Source organism: Oculina patagonica, chromosome 3 (assembly GCF_052425735.1).
Source record: "Oculina patagonica isolate OP01 chromosome 3, crgOcupat, whole genome shotgun sequence".
Lineage (NCBI taxonomy): Eukaryota > Metazoa > Cnidaria > Anthozoa > Scleractinia > Oculinidae > Oculina > Oculina patagonica.
The window spans coordinates 10,672,453-10,694,862 of NC_135760.1; the positions used below are offsets into that span (position 1 = coordinate 10,672,453).

At 37.5% G+C, this 22,410-nt stretch overlaps 1 protein-coding gene across 2 annotated transcripts in view; it reads right to left on the bottom strand.

Annotated features, from left to right (window-relative positions):
* The window catches only part of LOC144646499 (chromodomain-helicase-DNA-binding protein 1-like), a 28,098-nt gene extending 5,706 nt beyond the window's left edge, over nt 1-22,392 (bottom strand). The window contains exons 1-28 of one of the 2 annotated variants that reach the window (XM_078506109.1): nt 21,942-22,392; nt 20,838-20,944; nt 20,257-20,350; nt 20,049-20,105; nt 19,830-19,861; nt 18,950-19,031; nt 17,595-17,654; nt 16,575-16,671; nt 16,130-16,191; nt 15,940-15,969; nt 14,986-15,055; nt 14,131-14,226; nt 13,780-13,830; nt 12,629-12,674; nt 11,110-11,183; nt 10,555-10,668; nt 9,699-9,813; nt 8,748-8,856; nt 8,349-8,399; nt 8,081-8,133; nt 5,111-5,137; nt 4,455-4,564; nt 3,718-3,804; nt 3,217-3,269; nt 2,956-3,042; nt 1,793-1,872; nt 1,034-1,224; nt 403-501 (exon numbers count right to left, since the gene is read on the bottom strand). In XM_078506109.1, coding sequence (XP_078362235.1) covers nt 403-501; nt 1,034-1,224; nt 1,793-1,872; nt 2,956-3,042; nt 3,217-3,269; nt 3,718-3,804; nt 4,455-4,564; nt 5,111-5,137; nt 8,081-8,133; nt 8,349-8,399; nt 8,748-8,856; nt 9,699-9,813; nt 10,555-10,668; nt 11,110-11,183; nt 12,629-12,674; nt 13,780-13,830; nt 14,131-14,226; nt 14,986-15,055; nt 15,940-15,969; nt 16,130-16,191; nt 16,575-16,671; nt 17,595-17,654; nt 18,950-19,031; nt 19,830-19,861; nt 20,049-20,105; nt 20,257-20,350; nt 20,838-20,944; nt 21,942-22,229 — 2,422 coding nt within the window. In that variant the 5' untranslated portion in view covers nt 22,230-22,392. The remainder of the gene's footprint in view (nt 1-402; nt 502-1,033; nt 1,225-1,792; nt 1,873-2,955; nt 3,043-3,216; nt 3,270-3,717; nt 3,805-4,454; nt 4,565-5,110; nt 5,138-8,080; nt 8,134-8,348; nt 8,400-8,747; nt 8,857-9,698; nt 9,814-10,554; nt 10,669-11,109; nt 11,184-12,628; nt 12,675-13,779; nt 13,831-14,130; nt 14,227-14,985; nt 15,056-15,939; nt 15,970-16,129; nt 16,192-16,574; nt 16,672-17,594; nt 17,655-18,949; nt 19,032-19,829; nt 19,862-20,048; nt 20,106-20,256; nt 20,351-20,837; nt 20,945-21,941) is intronic. The other variant, XM_078506110.1, reaches the window with a different exon arrangement.
* Between the last annotated feature and the right edge of the window lie 18 nt (nt 22,393-22,410).

Here is a 22,410-nt window from a genome sequence, read left to right on the forward strand (position 1 = left end):
AGTGATCTTCGCAGTGAAATTGCAATAAAGAAACTGCATAGAAAGAAGCCTGGGCTTCAACGGGATTCGAACCCAGACCTCCGCGATATCAGTGCGATGTTCTACCAACTGAGCTATGAAGCTGCACATTTTAAGCTAGGTTAATTGCAACCTCGTTTCCAGGGTCTCTCTGGGTTAATTGTGAATTCTTATTTTCCCGTGAAAAGAATAGAATGACGTGTAGTATATGAAATAATTCCTACTTGAACTGAGGATAGATGGATCCTCGTTAAATCTATCCGCAGTTCAAATACGAATTATTTTATATACTACACCTGAGAACACAACAACTCCCAACCCCAACAGAAAACAGTTCAACAATAAAATATGGCCTATGACACGTTACATATGATAAAATAATACCTTTCATTTTACCCGCCAGCTCATACTGAGTTTCCGGTTGCAATGATCGCCGGGATAAAGCGGAGAACAAACCTCCTTGTCCCCACCTCCCTGAGTCATCTGTTGGTAAAATAAAGATGTTAGTACGTTGCATATGTTTAGCTTTAATTTTAAAAAATCGTTTGATTCTCGGAAAATAACAATATCGCTCAGCCATTTCCTGCTTGCTTTCTGTCGAACGGAAATGAGCACAATGATAATGGTAAATTGAATTTGCGCATATCATCGACTTTTCCTAGAAAAAAAAAAACAATTCAGTTGACAATGCTAATGATCCTGGCCAGGGCTCGAACCCAGATCAGACTTTCCGGAGTTCAGCGGGCTAACCATTGAACCACCGCGCCTCTTACCTCGAGTAACGGTAACCTAAGTCCTTAAGCTACAGTACTAGCCTGCGAACAGGCTCCCTCTTCCTTTTTTTTCTTTTTTTGAGAGATTATTAAAACAAAAGAACCAATTTCTTCCCACACGTAATTTAAACTTTCCGATTTATTTTTAGCACAAGCACCATGTCAAGCCTGTAGCGTTACACTGGACCCAAAACATTTTTTTGTTTACTGCAATGATTTGTGGGATTGATTGTTTTACTTACCAACACAATGCACTATGATCGCATCAGAGCCGCGAGTGTTGATTGGATGCGTGACGTCACCGCGTACGTATTGAATGTCTGTTCGTTCACTTTCGTCTTCTTCGTCAAATGAATCGTCATTATCATCTTCCTCGTCCTCGTCCAATGCAATGTTGAGGCTTGTGTAATTGGCATCTTTCCAAAGCTTTCCCCTTCAAGAAGAAAACCATTTTAAGTGCTATAGTCGCTCTACAGAAAAACAGGTATTTTTTGCTTTGAATACGTTCTCGAGCAGTCAAAAGAATTACCTCATATGTTTTCTCGTGTTTGAATGATGAAATCGTGAAATGATAAAACACTTACACCCGTTTAAGGTAAATAGCGCTGGGCACGACACGCGGCATGTGCGCCGATAATATAGGGCACGGCCGGTTTGATTTTTGTCGTGTAAATGGGAAATTTTTGCGTGCCGAAAACAAGAAAGTGTCCCGCGTGCTGAAACAAGAGATATTCTCGTCCCAGAGGTTTTGGGTCATGGCTGACCACGAAAGAGAAGGCTCTGTGTCTGGTTGCCGGAATTTAAGCAGTGTTCCCTTTCTCCTAAGAAAGTGACCAAAGAAGACAGCTAAAAATTGGACCAAGTGTCTGGTTATCAAAATTGAAAAATCAAGACAACAGAAATACTGGCGTCTTACAGCATCTAATTGTTTTACATGAACTATTTCACAGATTGAAAAAATTCTTTCTCTTACAGTGCCTTTTTAGGAACAAAGAACTCACAGTTTTCTTTGTCGTTCTCTTTCTTTCCTCAAATCTTCTTCTTCCTTCAGTTTCGCTCTCTTTGCTGCATTTTCTTCTCTCTGAAAGACAACAAGTTTGTGGGCAAAGCGATGTAAATCACGCTTTTTAAACCAAACTCGTCAGCAAAAAAATCCCGCGCTATTTGTCTCGGCGCTTGTCCTAGTCTTAAGGTCTCCGCACACGTGGGGACATGTCGCAGGGACGATTTTGCGGCAGTTGTGTCCCTGCGGCATGTTGCACGGAGTTCAACTCGTTGAATTTCGTGCAACATGTTGCAGGGACAAAATGTTGCAGGAATTCGTGTTGCACGCGCCAAAAATTATCAGCACACACGAGGGGACATGTCTCTGCGACATGTCCCCGCTACATTTTCTTGCGTGTGTACACATTGTGATTTTGTCGCTGCTACATGTCCCCGCTACACGTCCCTGCTACATGTCCCCTCAGTGTGAACAACCCATGATTTTGTCGCTGCTTCATGTCGCTGCGACATGTCCCTGCGTCTACTCCAAGAGCTGGGTAAGTTCGGCAAGAACCAGTGCTTCGACCTCAACTGGGGGAACAAACAAAAGTAACGTTTCCGACTTTTTATTGTCCAATGAAAAAACAGCGCAGGTACTCCAGAGTACCCCCTGAAAGTTGTCACGCCATCATGGTGTGACGTTGCTTAGCAACGTGTCGAGACGAAACTGCGGGCTCAGTCCGCTCTTGGAGACCGAAATTCGTCATAATAGGCCTTAAGTAAGTACTTTATTTAGACACATGTCACCAATGAGCCAGGGGCTTGTTTAAAAGTGAACGTGTATTCTAAAATTTACAATGTATTATTCGTATTCTCGGTATTGGACTGGAACTAGCTTGCAATGGAGGCTAATGCGGGTAATATTTTCAAATGCAAATGACATGAAGCTGTTTTTAATGATATTCCCCCGCATGAGCCTCCATTGCAAGCTAGTTCCAGTCCAATACCGAGAATACGAATATGGTCCATTTAGGAATTGCTCCCGACTCACTGACGCGTACCATTTTAGTTTACAATCTGGTTGGCTGTTCGGTCGGTCGGAGCGTTTAAGCGCTCTTGCCTGCCAACGTTTTCCTATAAAAGAGAATCTCTCTCTAGTCAAAAATGGAAAAACCGATACCTTTCTTCTTCGCTGTTCAAGTTCTTCTGGTGTAAGAACTCTGCGCTTCCTAGCAGGAAGATCAACACATTGAGCAGCTGTTGAACCCTGCCACAGACAAAGTAATATAAATAAACCAAAAATACTAAGCTTATCTTGCTTTTAACAATGGAATTAGAAAGGGAAGTAAAGCGAAAAACACAATTCTACATAACTAGGACAACTTGCTTTGCCAGCTGTAAACTTATAGACAGTAGCCAAATATCAATTACATACGGGTACCTTTCTTTCGCTGCGGAGGAGTCTTTCATCTGACTGAGCTTTATCGAGCATGTCTGAACAGAACAGAAAAAAAGACATAACTGATGAGAAAACTTTTTGGTGTAGTTAAGTGAGATCACAATTCACTAATTGTAATTTGCTAAACAAAACAGGCAGTGTCTTCTTAAGGAGGCAGCGTGGCCAAGTTGTTTAAGGCGTCGCTGTTGTTGTAATCAGGATGCCCCGGGTCCAAGCCCCCACCCTGCCACTATTGTTAGCGGCGGCTAATTTTAGCGATTTTAGCCAACCTCGTCCCCAGGGTCTTCTCGGCGACGAGTTTTCACGGTTACCATTTTTGTTTTGGTTTCTCTGAAAAGTCACGTGACAGAAATCTCCAAGATCTTTTGGAGATTTTGTACCACGTGACCCAAAAAAATCGCTAAATTAAATAGTCGCTAAATCTTGCTCTAAAATATCGCTAAAATTAGTAGCCGCTAAAAATATTTAACTTATTTTATTTACCAGCCACCATGTTGTCAAATGCTTCTTGATCCTTTGTGCTTGTTTCTCTATAGTCGCGGCCTTCATATACGTACATGTCGTTCACTGCTTTGAAAAAAAAAAGTTGATTAGGAAGCCTTGCAGTCTACAAATAGTTTATTTCCTAAGTGTAGCTTTAGCAAGCATTATGTTTTTTACTTAGATCACTTACATAGCAATCATAAACGTGTAAAGCAATAAGTGTTTTAAGCGAATCAGAATTCGAAGCAATGTGCAGCCGGCGTAAAACGCGGGAAACATGAAACCCGTGAAAAGCGCGCGAAAAAATAGGACCGGTGAGTGGGGACTGGCGCTTGAGAATATGTTACCGGCAAAACAACCTCGTCCCCAGGTTCTTCTCCGCTTAAAAAGTATGTAACCAGTGCTGGACACACCATAGCTAAGAGTACTGACCACGATACTATTCAGTTATAAACCCTTTTGTTTAGAATGTTCAAGGTGTTCGGTTAGTTGGAGAGCAGAGCGAAGAACGCCGAGTGAAAAGAAAAAGGTGATTAGTCGGAGAGACGCGGCGAAAGAACTTTCGTTCGCCCCAAAACTCTCGCCGTTTTTACCTCTCCGTTCTTCAGCTAACCTAACGCCTTAAACAAAATACTCAGTTTTTGTTCTGGTCTCCACTCGGATCAATCAATAGCATCAAACTCCTTTCAACATCAGCATGGAATAGAACGTTTAATTTTTATTCTAAGTGTCTTTACCCTTTTCGTCGTCATCTGTTTCCATACATGAAGGAATTTCACCTTCGTCATTCGTTTCGTCTCCTGTTTCCTCCAGAATCCACTCATTGTTACAGCTTCCTCCAAGAATTCTACAACATAGCGAGCATTGTAGTTTCACGTTCATTACACTCCTCTCAATAATAAAGAACTACGTGACTGCGTACAATAGTACTACGTGACTGCGTGATGCAGTTAAATGTGTGTGTTCATTGACATAATGTGATTTGCGCGATGCAGTCGTTGTGTCACCCACAAATGACCACTGCTCACCATTAGAGTTCTCAGTAGCTCAGTGGTTAGAGCGTCCGACTAGTGTACGGAAGGTCGTGGGTTCGAGTCCCATCTGTGAACTCAGAATTTTTTTCTAAGTTCTTTCTCTCCACACATCAATCCATTATTATTTAAAGAAAGTTCTTCAATAGTAATTTGATTTCATTCTTGATTTCATTCATTTTAAGCTTATACTCTTTAAACAAATTGTTCAAAATAATACTAGACCCAAAACTCTATTTTGATTGGAATAATTTGGTCAACAATGTTTTTTCCTCGTTTCTCCCGCCTCTCGCTTTTCTTCGTCCTTGAAGCAAAGCGTTCTCGCGTAACACAGTAACTTACGTTCTGTAAGGAAAACTTACTTTTCCAGGTCTTTTTCTGTGACAGTACTGTAAAAGGAAAGAAATCATGTACTGTTATCACATTTCCATATTAAAATCTAGACAGTCATGGAAAATATCACGACTATAGAGACATTAATTCATCCCATTAACGGCCCCTCTTTTTCCTAAGACCGTCAGACCGTCAAGCGTGAAGCTGAAAAAGAGTGGAACTACGGCCGCGCGAAATCTGGGGACGAGACGCGCGAAAGGACTGGGAAAACAACATACCTTATACCTTAGGTAATCACATGATTTCGAGTGCAATTTGGGATAAATCAGCACGAGTAAATTTTTTAAAGGCTAACCAAATTGCACAAGCCCGTAGGGCGAGTGCAATTTGTAGTCTTTGAAAAATTTACGAGTGCTGATTTATCCCAAATTGTACGAGAAAAATCATGTGATTACTTGTTAATAATACACATACAAAAATTTTACTTGAAGTGGATGACAAACAAAACGTGTTCAGTGGCTTACCTTTTCGATTCGTTCTTACACATAACGGAGTTGCCGGGCTTTGAAAAATCCAAATACCGCTAGGGAATTTTAAAGCTCTCTCTCATGCATTATCAGGTGCTTTAATCCTTATTCAGTTGTATTGGTTTGGGCTGAAATGTCCAACTTCAATTCACGTTTGTAATCTTTCTTCTTTACGAGCCGTCGCGTAAGAAAATCCATGATTGGTAGCTTTCAGTAGTTTTGTAAAGCCTCTCTTGTGCTGTACAAACGTCCAATTCCTAGTACTTTTGTTTATATACTTATAACTTTCGTTAAATCGGTCAAACTTTTCATGAATCGTTATGTTTTTGCTCGATTTTTGCTCTCTCAAACACTCCGACATCGGCCGCCATCTTGTTTTGGCGCGCTTTCCGACTTTCCAATCAATCAATTAATTTCAACTTTCTGCACTCAATTTCAACTTTTTGCACTCAATTTCAACTTTCTGCCCTGTTTGGGATTAATTGACGTGCTCTCAGCCAATGAGCATGCAGAAATTTTTGTATGTATATTATTATATAGGAAATTAACACTTCATGAAATTAACGTGAATTTCAAAAATTCGCGTTAATTTAAGTCGCGTTAATTTTTGTTAGCGTTAATTTCCGCACCCTTTATTTAGTGGAGCGTTAATTTCCATGACCTTAATTTCCATTATTTTGCCCCAATCTCTTGATATAGTCCAGACGTTCTCCACTCTTAGGAAAAAGCATTAATTTGTCAGGGTGTAAATCTTTCGGTATCACTTAAACTTTGAAGAACGCTAGAAATGGTCCTACGTTAAGTTAAGTATCACGAACATTGTTTCCGTTTAAGATTATACGCCTAGTGTTGAAATAACTTGTTCCTGTTTTATCAACAAGCTTTTTCGACTTTTTTGCTTGTTTCTAAGCAAAAGGAAGGAGAATAGCGGTTAAGTCGTTCCATCTCGAACCACATTCTTGTTAACTCTCAAGGGACTGTTTTAATTTCTCAAGGGAATATTTTAAGTTCTCAAGGGATTACTTTCCGCTGTGGGTGATCACTTGCGATCTCGTAGAAAAAACGTGACTTGTCAAATTTACAAACGTTATATAACAATTTTAAAAGTGACATGTCAGCTTTCTGATCTCAATGCACGTGTGTCTGAAAGGCGATCTATAAAAAGCGTCGCTCTAACAATGGTTTGCGTAACTAACGCTAAAACACGAATAAATAATCACTAGCACTTACATCGTTTAAAAATTACAAACGTCAAAAAAAAAACCATACCAAAAAAACTCGCTCTTTTCAAAGATATTATTGAAGTTAAAACAAATGCAAGAGATGGGGGCTTCTTTTAGCTTAGAAGCGGTTAAAAATTAGGCCAAATTTGGTTGCTACAAGCGCCATTTTGCAATGTTAATGAAAAGCGCTTTGCAATCCGAGTCGATGTGACCTCGCGTTGACAGCAATGTTGCATGAATCGGCTTTACAACATGCGATCGTATCTACGCAGTTCGAGTGGAATTTCAGTCAAAGACAGCAAAATTCTTTCGTATTTCATCTTCAAATATAATTCGAAAGCATTCACTGTACATATGGCTTTTGTTTAATCCTTCTTAAGCCCACGAAGAAGCTGTCTTGATATCCGACCCTCACACAGCCCAGACAAAACGCAGCATGAGTGTATCGATTTGTTAACGCCGCAATGTTTTCTCCGACAGTAGTTGGAAATATCCGTATTTTTTCGTGCTTTTTCGTGGAGCAATCGTAACGATACGGCCTTGACCACATTGAACAGCGGTCTACCTATAACAATTCAAATATGGCGTCGCAAAAACAAACCGTCGAACGCATATTTTGCTGTTTCATTTGCTAATTTCGCTGTCGTAATCGACTGCCTCGAAAGGTCCTTGCAATTTTAAAGTATAGAATTGTCAGATCTCGGTGAAATTTGCACTGTTTATTTGTGTAATGTTGAGGAATATGTGTATAAATACCCGGCGCGGACGAGCCATTTTTGACAAAATTATATGGCTGCATTTCCTCCGCGAAGATAGGAAATTGTTAAACTAAACTACAAAGCAACTGTAATGATAAGTTCGAAAAACAATGCACAGGATAAACCTTCGACTCATACTTCATGCAAAAAAGTCGGTATCTCGAAGAGACTTTGATTTTCTTTGCGTACGTCGCGTTATTTTCCTTCATTTTGAAATTTACCCCCATGTTTCGCGTTAATTTCCTCTACTGGGAAATAATTTTTCCTTCAACTCGCGTTAACTTCAGTCGCGATAATTTCAAACACCTTAATTAACACAAGCGTTAATTTCCTATAATAAGGTAGTTTTTCTCAGTTTTCTCTTCTGCAGTAAGTGCGAGCCTATGTTTATCTAGCTAGTGTAAAAACTGAAAAAACTTGGATTTAAGTGATGTGGCAGACAAAAGTACACCTATGTGCAAACAATTCAAAGAATATATGGCATTTTTCACCGTTCTTCCGAGTCGAACAACTTGTCCAATCCAAACTTGAGCAAATCTGTAAGCTATCATAAAAAGAGACTTAGTAAATAAAATAGAGCTGGAACATAACAAAATAGAAAGTGAAATATGAGACGTTGAAAAAAAGGAGAAAAAGTATCTAAGAAAAAAACAAAGAACTATCAGATTACTTCAGTCAATGGTGGAAAAACGATCGCTTTTGGCCTAAGTTAAATATTTAATGTGTGTATCATGCTATGAACTGTTATTTATTAGTTACCTGAGTTGGGGTCTCAGCAATTTGGTTTGCAGCTGATGCGCTACCCGAAAACTGCAATAAATCATTAAAATATAAGAAAAAGTCAGTAACATTAACACACCCACAGACCAACAGAAGAACGCATGAACACATTAACGTACAACCCGAACGAACGAACGAACGACCGAATGAACAAACGAACGAACGAACGAACGAACGGACGAACGAACGAACGACGAACAAACGGACGAACAAACAAACGAACGAACGAACGAACGAACGAACGAACGAACGAACGAACGAAGACGGACGGGCGGATGCAAGAACACAAGGAAGGATGAAACGAAAAAACAAACGAACAAACAAACAAACATTACAACGATTACTGAATGGAATATTTTTTAGAATAAAATCGCACACCTTTCCTCCTTCTATCACTGTATTTGTGAGCTTTAACTTGTCATCCGCTCTTTTTAACACAATTTCTTCCACTGTACTCCTAGCAACAAGGCGAATTACTTTCACAGGCCTACAAGTAAAACGTAAATAATTTACAGTGTTATCTTATAGCAGGGAAAATGCTACACCATATTTCAATCTTTTAGGAATTCTCAAACTTGAAAATGTGTACAAATTTAAAGTGGCTCTATTTATTCATAAAATTTTAAATGACTCAAGAAACATTCCAACAATATTCCATAAAACACTTACTCAGGCCTCTGAAGTTCATACCCACAATACAAGATTTGCTGCTAATTTGAACTGTCATAGACCAAGAGCGAATAATAACTACAGGACCTCTACTTTCTCTTTTGTTTCATCAAAACTTTGGGAAACTATTCCAACAGATTTAAAAAAACTGCCTTATACTTCCTTGTACAAGCACTATAAACTATACCTCTTAAATACCCAATCTTACTCTTGTGCATAATTTCGTTGTATTCTGTATATAGCTTATATTCAGTATGATTTATTCATCATTGAACATGTTTATTCTGCATACTTTCGATATTTATATTCTATTTTCTAGTAATTTATGTGTCTTGTCTGTTTTTTTGAACGTGTCAGTGACCAACACAATAGCATATGCTTCTTTGGTCACTGAGCACATTTTATTTTGGCCCTAAGTACTGTTATATTTTCCTTATTTATTTAATGTCTTTTCTGTAAATAGTGTAATATTGTTTAATTGTTGTAAATGGTGTAAAAATTTAAATAATAAAAATCTGAATCTGAATCTTATTTTCTGAACCAGTATTTTTATTTCGTCCATAGCGCACTTCATATTTCCCTCTCCCCTACCTCCCTTCCCGCTCTTTATCGAAAAAAACGCTTGTAAGTGAACCCCAGAAGAGAGAAGACCTACAATACCTGGTTTGTCCTATACGATGAGCCCTTGCGGCTGCCTGCAAATCATTCTGTGGATTGAAATCGCTGTCTACAAATATCACTGTGTCTGCAGACATGAGGTTTAATCCTTGGCCACCTATAAAAAAAACCTGATTAGACAGGCATAGCATATTTTCAAATGAAAAGAGTCTTATTGCATGAAAAGGCAAGACAATCGAAGTGGCTGTATACAATCACATTGACAAGTTGACAACTATTGAAATGAAAAAAATCCACACCCTGGGCCCCCAGCCCACACAAACTGAACGTCTGTTTTTCGCACATTGTGTCTTCCAGTTAGGTCTCAAATGTTTCTGAATATTAGACGCTTTTCATTTCCAACATTTACAAACTTAGTATTCATAAGAATGGCTATTGTGTCAGTAGATTTAGTCTTTGACAGACTAATTGGAAACACTAAAAAAAACTTCAAAATCATTATGTACAAAATTGAAATTTAAAAGTTTGAAAAAAATTAAAAGGGGGCTACATCAATTGACGTCTATATAAATCTGAAAGGTACAATTAAATGTTATCATTCACAACTTAACTTAAGTTTGCAGGAGGTGCTATTGTCTTCGATAAGACTCGACCGATCTCTTGTCCTAATATTATTAATAAAAGAAGTTATACTGGGTTTGTTTCTGTCGTTGTCTCATTATTTTACTTTATATACTTGTACTTTATATACTTTTTTTCTTTCAGATGATGTACTGAGATGTTTCGTAAAGTTTCCGTTGCAATTCAGTTTCCAACAGGGACGTTGCAGTCGCAACATGCAGTGATGCGATGACACTAAAGACAACTGCACAAGTGTGATATCAAAACGGAGTCCTACCTGCCCGTGTACTCAAGAGAAATATAAAGGTATCTTCGGTTTCGTTGAAGTTTTGAATTGCCAGATATCGCTCCTCTCCCCTGACAGAACCATCCAACCGTTCATAGGAATACCCTGTGACGCGAACATGAAGTACACAGCGTATATTGGAAGAACAATTAAAAAAAAAGATTGTTTGAACAATTTAAGTTATTAACTTCAAGTGAAAAATTGAAAGTTATCACGGCTGCTATGCTGATTGGTCACTATCAAGTCTTGACGGCTAAGATAAAAATTTTGAACTGATCGGGGGGATTCTCCACTTGTCTGAGTTGTTCACTTTACGAGGAGGCTCTGCCTTAAAGGGGTAATAAACCGTTTTCAGACTCGACCTAGTATAGGGGTAGAGATTCTTCCGTGAAAAAGAAACAGACAAAGGGTGGAGAAGACTGCCATTTAGGTATTTAAAAGGCCTTTTCAAAATGGGTGGGTCAGCCCATTCACTTGTTCAATGACATCACATTTATAGTGAAAATGGGCAATTTTTTTTGTTCAATTTACATTCAGTATAATTACCTCTGTAGCCAAGATAGTCTTGAATGATGTCCAGCATTCTTGTCATTTGTGAGAACATCAAAACCTTGTGTCCCCTGAAGTAACATGAATGAAGGACATATGATTCAATATAAAAAAACAGTAAATTCAAATAAATGACTGTACTATAATTTGAAGACACTGTAAATGAAGAAGCAAATATTACAAATACGGGAACAGCAACTTGTTGAAAATCCCAGCCGCTGGGAGGCTGACCAATTGTGCTATTTGCATTGTGCGGTTAGCATATTGGAAGTAATATATCAAACACGAGAGGCAGTGTTTCATCAGGATATCCAAACACCGAGAAGAGAGTTGAAAATACGACGCGCAGCGGAGTATTTTTAACGAAATTTGAGGTCTTTGGATAGCCGATGAAACACTGTCTCGAGTGCTTGATATATCTTCTCAATCGAAATAAAAACCAAGGAGTAAACGGAGAAATAAAATCGTAAAAATCTATGCTAATTAAGATCGGGTATCCAAACCACCGTCACGGTTATGATTTTCATTGTGTTAGCTTTATGAATTATTAATGAGTTTGAGAAGTTGAATTTAAGATTATCAAGAACAAATCTAGCTAAGAACTGGTTGAATAATTTTAACCACAGGCCTCCAGATTTCAAACCTGGTACCCCAAACCACTTGGCCATGACACCTCCCCGTCATAGCAACACACTTAGGTCTGGTTTAAATGTCGCATTTCACATGTGCCAAATCTAATTCAGTAATTAAATGCATGTGAAGTTGGACGCTTAAATTCGGCAGATTTGAATTAAATGCGACTTCTTGCTGCCGCATCTTGGACTTGGCCAGTTGAATGTTTGACAGTTGCTTTATACATCAAACTTCACATGTGCCGAATTGAATCCATAAGTTATATGTATTTGTAAATATACGAGGGTTTAATTTGTGATTGGCAAATAGCCTTCAAGTGAGCTTTTGTGAGCGCAGTCAAACAAACAGCATGACTTAAAGCTGTGGACTGTGTTGCCCTCCAACGCTCAAGCTCTGTACTGTCAGATTGCATTCACATTTTGTTCCGCCTTTTGTTGTGAGTGTATCTCACACAAAAAAATAAGACTAGAAACTAAAGGCAGTAGTTAAATTTACAGAAGTGATTGATACTGAAGAAATTTGACTAAAGCCTGGTGACTGTACTTAAAAAACTGAAGGTGGTCATTATCTGCCATGCTTCTAATGTTTGAAATCATGTTGAGCTGGAAAGGACTTGAAATGGGAACGAAATATAAACTCGCATTCATGAATGAAATGTGACTCCACAAATTCGAGGTCTATATCAAATGTCAAATTCAATAATTTGAGTCGACTCAAATCGCTATTTAATTCAGCACGTGTGAAATGCGACGTACCAAACTGCCATCTTGATCTGAAAAAAGCAAATCAGTACCTACAGACTGTATAGTGATGTTTATAAGTTATATAATTATTACCACTTTTTACTGTTTTTGCTTCTTTGATTTTTCATTTCTCAACTGACCTTGCTTTCAGAAATATGAGCAACTGATCGATAACTTGAAGTTTACCTGAAAAAATAATTTTTCACCGTACATCAACATGTAATGATCACTGCACAACGGCCACAACAAAATGGAAAAAAACTTACTCCACTGAAAAGTGTTAACAGTACAGGCAGTTGTGTCATGTAGATATCTGTGTTATGTTATTAATAACAAAAAAAGATCTAAACTAATATCAAAAATAATTTATTTTCCTTTAAAGAAATATGCAATAAGTCAGCCAATTTGGGCAGGGTTCTATCTAGGGTATTTGAGGGGTAGAAGCTTCCACCCCCCCCCCAAAAAAAAAGCCCAGCCCCCCCCCCCAAAAGATCATGGCCTTCGGCCACTCAGGACTTCTCCCCTAAACAATAAATCCTAGATAGAATCCTGTTGGGATATTGTCAATGAAGAAATTAAAACTTTTACTGTCTGAATCTGAAAAGTACAAACACTTTGCATTGGCTTGACTTTGATATGATTGTTAACTACAGTCGAAGCTCTCGTAAGCGGACACCCTCAGGACGCGAAAAAAGTGTCCGTAACTGGAGCTGGCCGCTTACGAGAATGGTTCTCGTAAGCGGCCACTAGAGGTGTAGGGGTTAGATGGCTGCTTACGGGAGCTCGCAAAGCTAACAATAACCGGACAGACGTGGATGACGACATAACTAACACTGAAATATGGTATTGCAATTACTGTTAAATCATTGTGATGAACGGTGATGTGAAGTTGATTGATAAAAACAAGATACAGAGGTTTTCTTAGGGATTTTCTTTGGGGTGTCCGCTTACGGGAGCTTAAAAACAAAGAAAAAAGGCTAAGTCGTAATCTGTGAAAGTGTCCGCGGCCTCTTACGGGAATGTCCGCTTACGAGAATGTCAAAATACAGAGTTTGTATGGGAGTTAAAACTGGGTTTCAGTCAAGGCGGCCGTAAGTAGAGCTGTCCGCTTACGAGAGTGTCCGTTAAGAGAGCTTCGACTGTACATTGTTAACAGTCAGGCAGGCAGGATAATTACATTTTACATCTAATTGATTTTTTCCTTGCATCACCATAGCGTGCCACAAAAAAAAATATTTTTGCAAAATAATGTGCTAAATAAATGCTTTTTTGATCTACGGTGTAAACTTACCACTTGCATCAATAAGATGTTCACCAAGCTCAAATGGTTCAGGTTCCACTCCTATAAAATGAAATAAACACACAATTGTAACAATTCTCTGGCATTTTCAACTGCAAGACTTGAAAGTCCTTTGCACATATTGCAGACCTAGCCTCCAAACAAATTACTGATAGGGTAGTTCTTGGCTATCATGAGTTACAAAATATAACTCAGAAAATGCAAGACCTGGCCTTAAATAATTTGTTTGACAAAAAGGTATGGTTATTATACACAACAGCATCTAGTGTTGATGCCTAGAGATGAGTGTATGCATCACAAACAGGTTGTTCTGAGCTAACTGTATCTAAATAAACAACTTACCATCAAACAAATATGGATGATTCACACATTTCCTAAGCTGCATTAAAATGTTCATAAGTCTTGTCTTAACAAAACCACCAGGAGAATTAAAAGCACCTTGAGAAAAAAAAAAACCAGCATAATTAACCAAATTATTATTAACCAGCATGCCTAATAAATACGGTTATAAGCCCCACCCTGCTTATAAGCCCCTCCGGGTATAGGCCCATCTACCTGGAAACAAAAAATTACTTCCAATTATACCCCTTCCCCCCCCCCAGATATAAGCCCCCCTCTACTGGATGGCAGTACTGAACAGGGCTAAATGTTGCTTTATTATACGTTTTTAACTTAAAAACGTATTTTGATTAACACTCCTGTGGCTCGTTTTGAAACGTTTTTTATTCCACTTATAAACCCTCCCGGATATAAGCCCCTCCGCTTATAAGCCCTCCCAAAACCCCTTACGAAGTTGTATAAGCCCAGGGCTTATAACCGGAATTTTACGGTATTGCATCAAGTCAAGACTTTAAGGGTGTGTTCCTTTGAGATGATCCCGATTAGGATCAGTGATCTAGGATTACTTGGATCATGTGCATGATCCAATTCCAAGTGATCTCAGCACTGATCCTGATCCAGATCATCTTAAAGGAATGCACCCTAAACTGATTATCGTACTTGTTTATTATCAATGCACACAACTGCTTATTACAGTTGAGTTTGCACTATGCCAAAGTTTCAACAGTAAAATTTGGAATAGTTTTGGCTGTATAATTTTTTGCAAACTATACTCTGAGAAAAAAACACTAAATCATGATCAGTTATTTATGGGTTTTATCAGTTTATACAAAAGTCAAATTCATGTCACATTCCTACCTGAATCCTTCATAAGGATAGCCTTGTAATATCTTTTCTGTATATCTGACATGCCTGTATAGAGAAGGACCTGTTTCAAACAAAAATATATGTTCATGTGAGCAGTGTGTTACTTCCATTTACTCCTATTAGAAAACATCTGCTGTAAATATAGTTTAGAATACATTTTAGGTCAAAATGATTTCAAACTACCATATGTCTTTGAATACCGGTAATAGCTCTTCCTGGATCCAATCAATCAATCAATCAATCAATCAATCAATAATTTAACTCTATTTAAACATACAGATTAATAGAGTAGAGAATCCATGCTAGAGTCTCCGAATGAAAACAAAAACAAAAACTTCAAAAGATACACAAAACTATTTGCATCAATGATAAAAAAAAGATTATAAAAACTACATAAATCAATCAAAATTGGACAATCACTTGTTTTAAAATAAATTGCAATATTTTCTAAGAATTATAAAATTAAAACTATTTACATTGAGAGCAGTTCTGGCTATGTCTGGGAGTCAATTCCATTTATTTGAAGCAAAATAAGTGAATTAATCAAGTAAATGTGTAGAGGTCCGTGGTTTCGGAAGGGGGAGCTTCCTGGCCTCCGTAAGACCATAGCTTGAAGTTCTTTCAATCAGGTGCGAACTCAGGTAAGAGATCGTAAGTCCTATTTAACGGCCTCCCTCAAATAATCCCTGTTTTCAATTTGGTGAACATATTTGATGTAACGGGCTCCCTCAAATATATTATCTCCTCTTTTGGTGTATTAAAAATGGGGCAAATACTGCAAAATAATTGCTGGGCTGATATTTGAGGAAATTTGTAGCTATATTTGTTTTTCCATTTGTTCCAGATTTGCAGGTGTTACGGAATAACTATAAAAGAGTAAAAAAAAAATAAAAAGAGTAAAACTCAAATTATTGTACATAGTTTTTGTCGCAATGTTTATCTCACCTCAGCTTTTTTTGGTAGATGTGCCATCACCTTAAAATGAGAAAAATTAACATTTTTATGAAGTCCAATATTTAAATATTACCGTGATAATCAAATCTTTTATCTTTGTTTTTTCTTTATTTTTTCTGTTATTTAAGACAAAATAATTATGTACTGTTTCACAAACTGAGCACCGAAGATTCCAGCTTACCTCTGATTTTACGCGACGTAACAAGAATGGAGACAAGATATTTTGCAACTCGGAATTTTGCTCTGCAGTCAAGAACATAGCATAAAATATTTTGAAATTAGTGTTACTAGTAATAATTACAGTAACATTTCACATAACATTACAATAATGACTTTTTTAGGATTAAATAATATTTGATATTTAACCTGTGTTCATTATATGTGGCTGTTGCAGTTCAAAATGAATTGCAGGTCAAAATGGATTCAAACTAGTTTAACTTGCAGTTTCCTTAACAATTTTTTCCAGATTTTACCCGAAAAAATTCAAATCACAAATCTAGTTTAAAATCACTCCTAACTGAAATTATATTTTTAAACTCCAACACAGCCATCAAATAAGAAGTCATGTGATTTAACCATGCATAAATTATAAACACTTATGAAAAAATTATTAAAACGTATCGCACCTGAAGAGTCATCGATATCTGTGTATTGCTCCACAAATTCCTCCACAGCATCAAGAGAAAATATTTCTGGGCTCACAAATGAGAGCAGGGAATATAACTAAAAAAAAGTAAATAAGAGGACTGGAATTAAGTTTAATCTTACTGTAAAACGTTTGACATCATCATGACATCATTTCTAAACTTTTCCAATTTTAAGTGTTTATATCAATTTATCTTTGGTTATAAATTTTCAAACCAGTTTGAGTTTTGTTTTTTATTGTCTCATATTTATTATCATAATCTAAAACAAAAAGAAATGATTTAATCAAACTGATTATCATTTCAAATGCGAGAGATCACTGTCAAAACCACCAGCTGATTTACCAACTAACGGCTTCGTGGTACTTCCTTATGTTCAAGGCATCTCTGAAAAGATTGTTGCCTACAAACCGTTAAAAACCGTCAACAGTTTGTTTCCTCGCCCAAAGGCTCAAAATGATGTTGACCGCCCAAAATCTGGCGTAGTTTACAGAATCGGTTACACCAGCTGTAATTTTGTGTACTACGGCCAAACGGAGCGAGTACTGAAAACCCGCATTGCGGAACACAAAAGGGCCATTGCTATGTTCGACCATGACTCTAAGGTCTCCTGTCACGTCTACGAATACAATCATCAGATGGATTTTAATGCTGTCAACGTGGTTGGACATGAGCCCAATTTTCATGAGCGACTCTTTTTGGAAGCCTGGTTGTCCATTAAGGATCCGCGCTCTGGGAACAACCACATTACAGTCCCAGAGGTCTACAAATCCTTGGCACGCGCATGAGTATCACGCCACGTTCTTTCTGAAACTTTACGCGTTATTTTTGCAGCGCGTGCTCTTAACGTGTTGCTTTTTTAAATTGCGTGTGACAGCTTCAGTATTTTAACTGATGAAGGCTTAAGCATAAGCCGAAACGTCTTGAAAGTAACATCAAAAACAGTCAGCATCAAACCACAAACAAACCATAATCAAACTGGTAATAGACTATAACACTTGCCTCTTTCAAATTATTCTGAATTGGTGTTCCTGTTAGTAATACTACAAAGTCTTTTTCAAACTAAACAGAATAAATTGAAAAAAATAATATCACCTGGTTTTCCATAAATGAACATTGTAAACTCAAGATTATCAGCAAAATCATCAACATTTGGATACAGATGTGTAATTGTAATTTTAACAGCTACATGTGTGCACATTAACCCATTATTGAGTGCTTTTGTTCAGGCCCTTGCCAGGATCATTGTGTTGTGTTCTTACATGGCAAGGCACTTAACCCTGACAGTTGCTCCCCTATGCCAAATTTAATGCCATGGAGTAGCTTAAGCCCAGTAACAATTATGATTGGCACTCATCATAGACCCAGGGGGTTACTCGAAAAAGTTTTGTACGGGGAGGCTCCGCCCAGAGATCTAACCCCTTACCCTTTTATATACCATTTTGATAGAAAAGGTACTCCTTTTGTATACCTTTTATTGCTAAAAGGCACCCCTTCCTTATACCTACACGACATCACATTTACCTAAAACGGGAAGTTTTCTTGTCATTTTTATGTAGTGCTTAATAAATTAAGACGATACAGCCAAAAGTTGCGTCTGCTCGAAATATTTAATGTAAAGGCCTTTTAAAATATCATTATGGCAGATTTCCCTACCCTTTCATATACCTAAACGTCTGAAATCCCTACTCTTTTATATACCTGAAGCCTGAAAAAGGCACCCCTTTCGGGCGGAGCCTCCCCGTATAGGCCATTATAGGGAGTACCCCCCCTCCCCCCGGGATCGTAGAGTACAATGGATAATGCACTAAAATACATATTAATAAAACACAGACTAGATCACCTAACCCAGGGAAATGAAATTCATCCTTTACCTACCTATATCTTTATTAGAAAATGTTTTCATTCTAGGCAATCAAGATTTGATTTTATTACTGTATTTACTAACTTTCAGAAAATTTTGTGCATTAATTGCTGCTAATATACACTCATTTTAGATATATTATAATTTTATAAAATGAAATAATATAATATAGCCCTGTTTCCTTTATAAGCCCAACCCCCATCCCTCTTAATAATTTAATAATTTATGGAATTTATTTTTTATTAATTACTAAATTGATTTACTTCTGATCAACAATTACAGTAAAACTCAAATTTTGGTAATACATTGTTAGTTTTTTTAATACTTGTATTTGCCTTTTTTACAGTTCCATTGTAAAGTCAATTATCAAGATCCAACTAAACAAAACAGTGACATGCTAAAATGTGCAAAACACTAGTTGCATCAGTTTAATAAGAATTTTTGTTGAAAAGAAAACATCAAACTGTGATACACACTAAAACTGAATACAAACCTGAGCCAGCTCTTGATAAAGGGCGCTCTTAGAATTTTTTAACCTGTGGGCCTCATCAATGATCATTGCTTTCCAGTGAAATCTAGAATCAAGATAATGTGCTTAAATGCAGGCTGAATGGGTTCCTAATAACAGCGGGCTTACAGTTGTATACTTACAGTTATGTACATTGTTGTCAGAGAATGTACCCCTCCCATGGAACTGTTGGTTTTGTTCAATCTGCTAGCTCTATCCTTCACCATTGGAATTCAGTTTCACTTCAACCTTCCCTTTTAAAACTTTGGCTTTTGAGCTGACCCCCTCCCCACCCCCTCTTAAAATTCCAGTGACATTCTATGGGCTGGTATAAAATTCTTAAAACCGGATAGCAATAATTTAAACTAGCACAAAATACAATGTACTTATAAAACACAATTTATTTATTAAATAATGTTTTGTACTGTATTATTTTAAAAAGTATGTCAAACAGGCCTCATAAACAATGACTGTTTGTTTATCTCACAACAGGGCTAGAACAATGCTGAGTGGTAAAAATTTCTTCCTCCAATGCTCAAACATAAAAAAGCAGATTTACAAAACAAAAACCTTAAGACAGCAACGAGCAACAGAAGTCCTTGAAACAGTTGAATGGTTGAAATTACTACTAATTCTAGCATTCCAATTTCTGTGCAGCTTGTGAACCACTCGCCCTCCCACTTTTCAATGCTGTACACAAACGAGGCAAGTCTTGCAGATAGTAAAATAAAAAATTCAACATTGTTTTGGGGAGAGGGGGTAACATTGAAGGGCGAGGGGTAAAATTTGTCCAAGGTACTCAAAAAGTGCCGCTCAAGTGTCTCAACACTTTTAGTGCTCATTGAGGGTTGTTTCATACACTCACTTGTAGAGGAATGTTGATTCCCGTAAACACATCTGTCATTGAAGGTAAACAAAAAGTATTTGAGAAAAATAAACTTAAGGTAGAACTGAATAAAAATAATTTTAAAAACTCATTTGCAAGTAAATGTTATGCCATTTAGATGAGATTAAATTTACTTACTATTAATTTAAATGGAATTCATATATATATGGATAAAAATTAATAAATACATGTTCATACCTCATATGTTGTTAGAAGGACATTGAATGAAAGCGATGCATTTTTATATCCTATGTTCTGAAAATAAAATATATTAATAGTTTCACCTAAGCCCATTTAAATTTCATTTAGGCAAAATATACCAAAAAATTATTTACATTTTGAAAACTTAAAGGGACCAATAGGCAACAAGAAATTCTTATTGCCTATTATTTTTTCATGCACATACCTGAGACTGAACAAGTTTCCTTATAGAGTCTTTCAGTTCCTCTCGCTCATCTTTATCACCAATAAAGTTCAGAATGTTCTGTTTTCTTGAAAATCTAAAATGAAAAAGGATGGCAGCTACTGCTCAACTCCTGAATGCTTTGATAAGCAATATTCTTTTGGAATGTCACATTTAATCTATGGTCGATTGCGTGACAAGAAGTTAACAATTATTCACCAAATTGAAGGTATATATATATATATCTACCACATTCACGGACACTGAGTGAATAATAATTATTGTTTTAGTATAATACCACACAAGTTGAATAACTAGCAGACCAAAAGAGCAAAACTTGGGGCCTCCTATCTTCTCAGTTATTGCAGTTTTACGGCGAAGAAGAAAAAGAGAAGCTAGAAGGATTGAATATGGGCAATCCAAGCAATCATGATCGCCCCAATCGCCGCAGACGTTAGCGATCGCCCGTGTTATGTTCTCATATAATCGCCCCGATCGGAAGAAAACTTTTTGAAGTGGCAGAGACGATAGAAACGATCGGGGCGATTTTATGAGAACCAGGCTAAACAGTTTACACAACTTACCTTGTAAATTCATTTTGCCAGTTTTGTAAAACAGACAAAGGGCAGACTATGAGAAAGGGACCTCTGCAATTTTTTGAGCCTTGAAGATTAGCCAAGAGAGCAATTGTCTGCAAAAAATAAAATTTCACCTTATCCTGATAGATATATTAAAATCTGATGTATATAATTTAAAAAAAGCTTATTGCATACTAGATTACATTGATGTATTTTAAATGAGAAACAATATCCAATATATATGGAAAAAATCATCCCTGCTAAATTTAAAAAGTACCTGAATAGGGTCAAAGAAATACACCCTTATTCTTATGCGGACTGATGACACCCAAGGAGATGCTCCATTTATGGTCCTCTCCCCTCCTTCCTTCATCCCCCCCTTGGAATTAATGCATTGATGGCCCCTGAGTTACCGTATGCGCAGGTGTATAGGCCGCACTCGTGCATAAGCCGCACCCCAACTTTTGACCAAATTTTCTTGGAAGAAAATAATTTACTGCTTTCTAAAAAGGGCTTAAGGCCTGGCTTAGTTTTCTCAAAGTGCTGAGTACCGCCAAGATATGGTGATTTGTTTATATGACAAAATTTATCACGGTAATCTAACTTAGCTTGCAATCGATCGAACAAACGTTGTAAATGTAAATAACTTCCAGCCATGTCTTTAATATGGTCTTAAAGTAATAAGAAAGTCAAAAGAAAAGGTACCTGAATAATTTTTACTTGAATTGTAGTCCAAGTACACTAAAATTTTGTCTTATTTCCTTAGTAGTTGTAACGTGAAATCGCGTACGTGATCAGGAACACGGAGCAAATGTCATTTATAAACAAGTTTCCTATAGACCCATTTTTTCAAAAACCCTTCCCTTATTTTCTTTTGGCTTCTTTCAACAAAGATTTCTACAAGTCGTATTCTAAAGAAATTCATCAATACTGGAAGGGGGAGGGGGGCGGATCAAAAATGGGACATCTCAGGCTATCATTTCTGTGTCTTCCATAACCTTCAAAAGCGTCAAAACAATTACCGGTGTTTGCATTGTTCTTGACTACATTGTACTACATATTGCAAATTGTTACAAGGCATGTTCATAGCACAGAATGTAATTTTCACACCTGTATCGTTTTCCCAAGACCCATTTCATCTCCGAGAATGCAGCCATGGCCACACTCAAAACAACGCTTCATCCATTTCACTCCTTCCAGCTGATAGCCCCGCAGATGTATTCCTTGCAGACCACACTCCTCCAAGTCATCTTGGGACAGGCTTTCTTGAACATATGCCTCTGTAACACTGTTAAGTTCCTTTAATTTTCTCTTTATTCTGTTCATAATGACTGATTTTGTCAATTTCCATAACTTCAAACTTGACAGAAGGCAAAAATCGCCAGGCGTTTCAGACATGAACCGCGAGAAAGCTGGTGAGAGTTACGCGCGATCTAGCCTGCGCGATCCCATTACTCCATGCGACCAGAGTAGCAATCTATCGGGGAGGGCTGCCGGCTGGTGCATCCTCTCTAGCTTGAGCGAGGCTATGTTCAAATTCCCCTGACCTTTCCCTGTTATAAAGCACATTTTTTGCTGA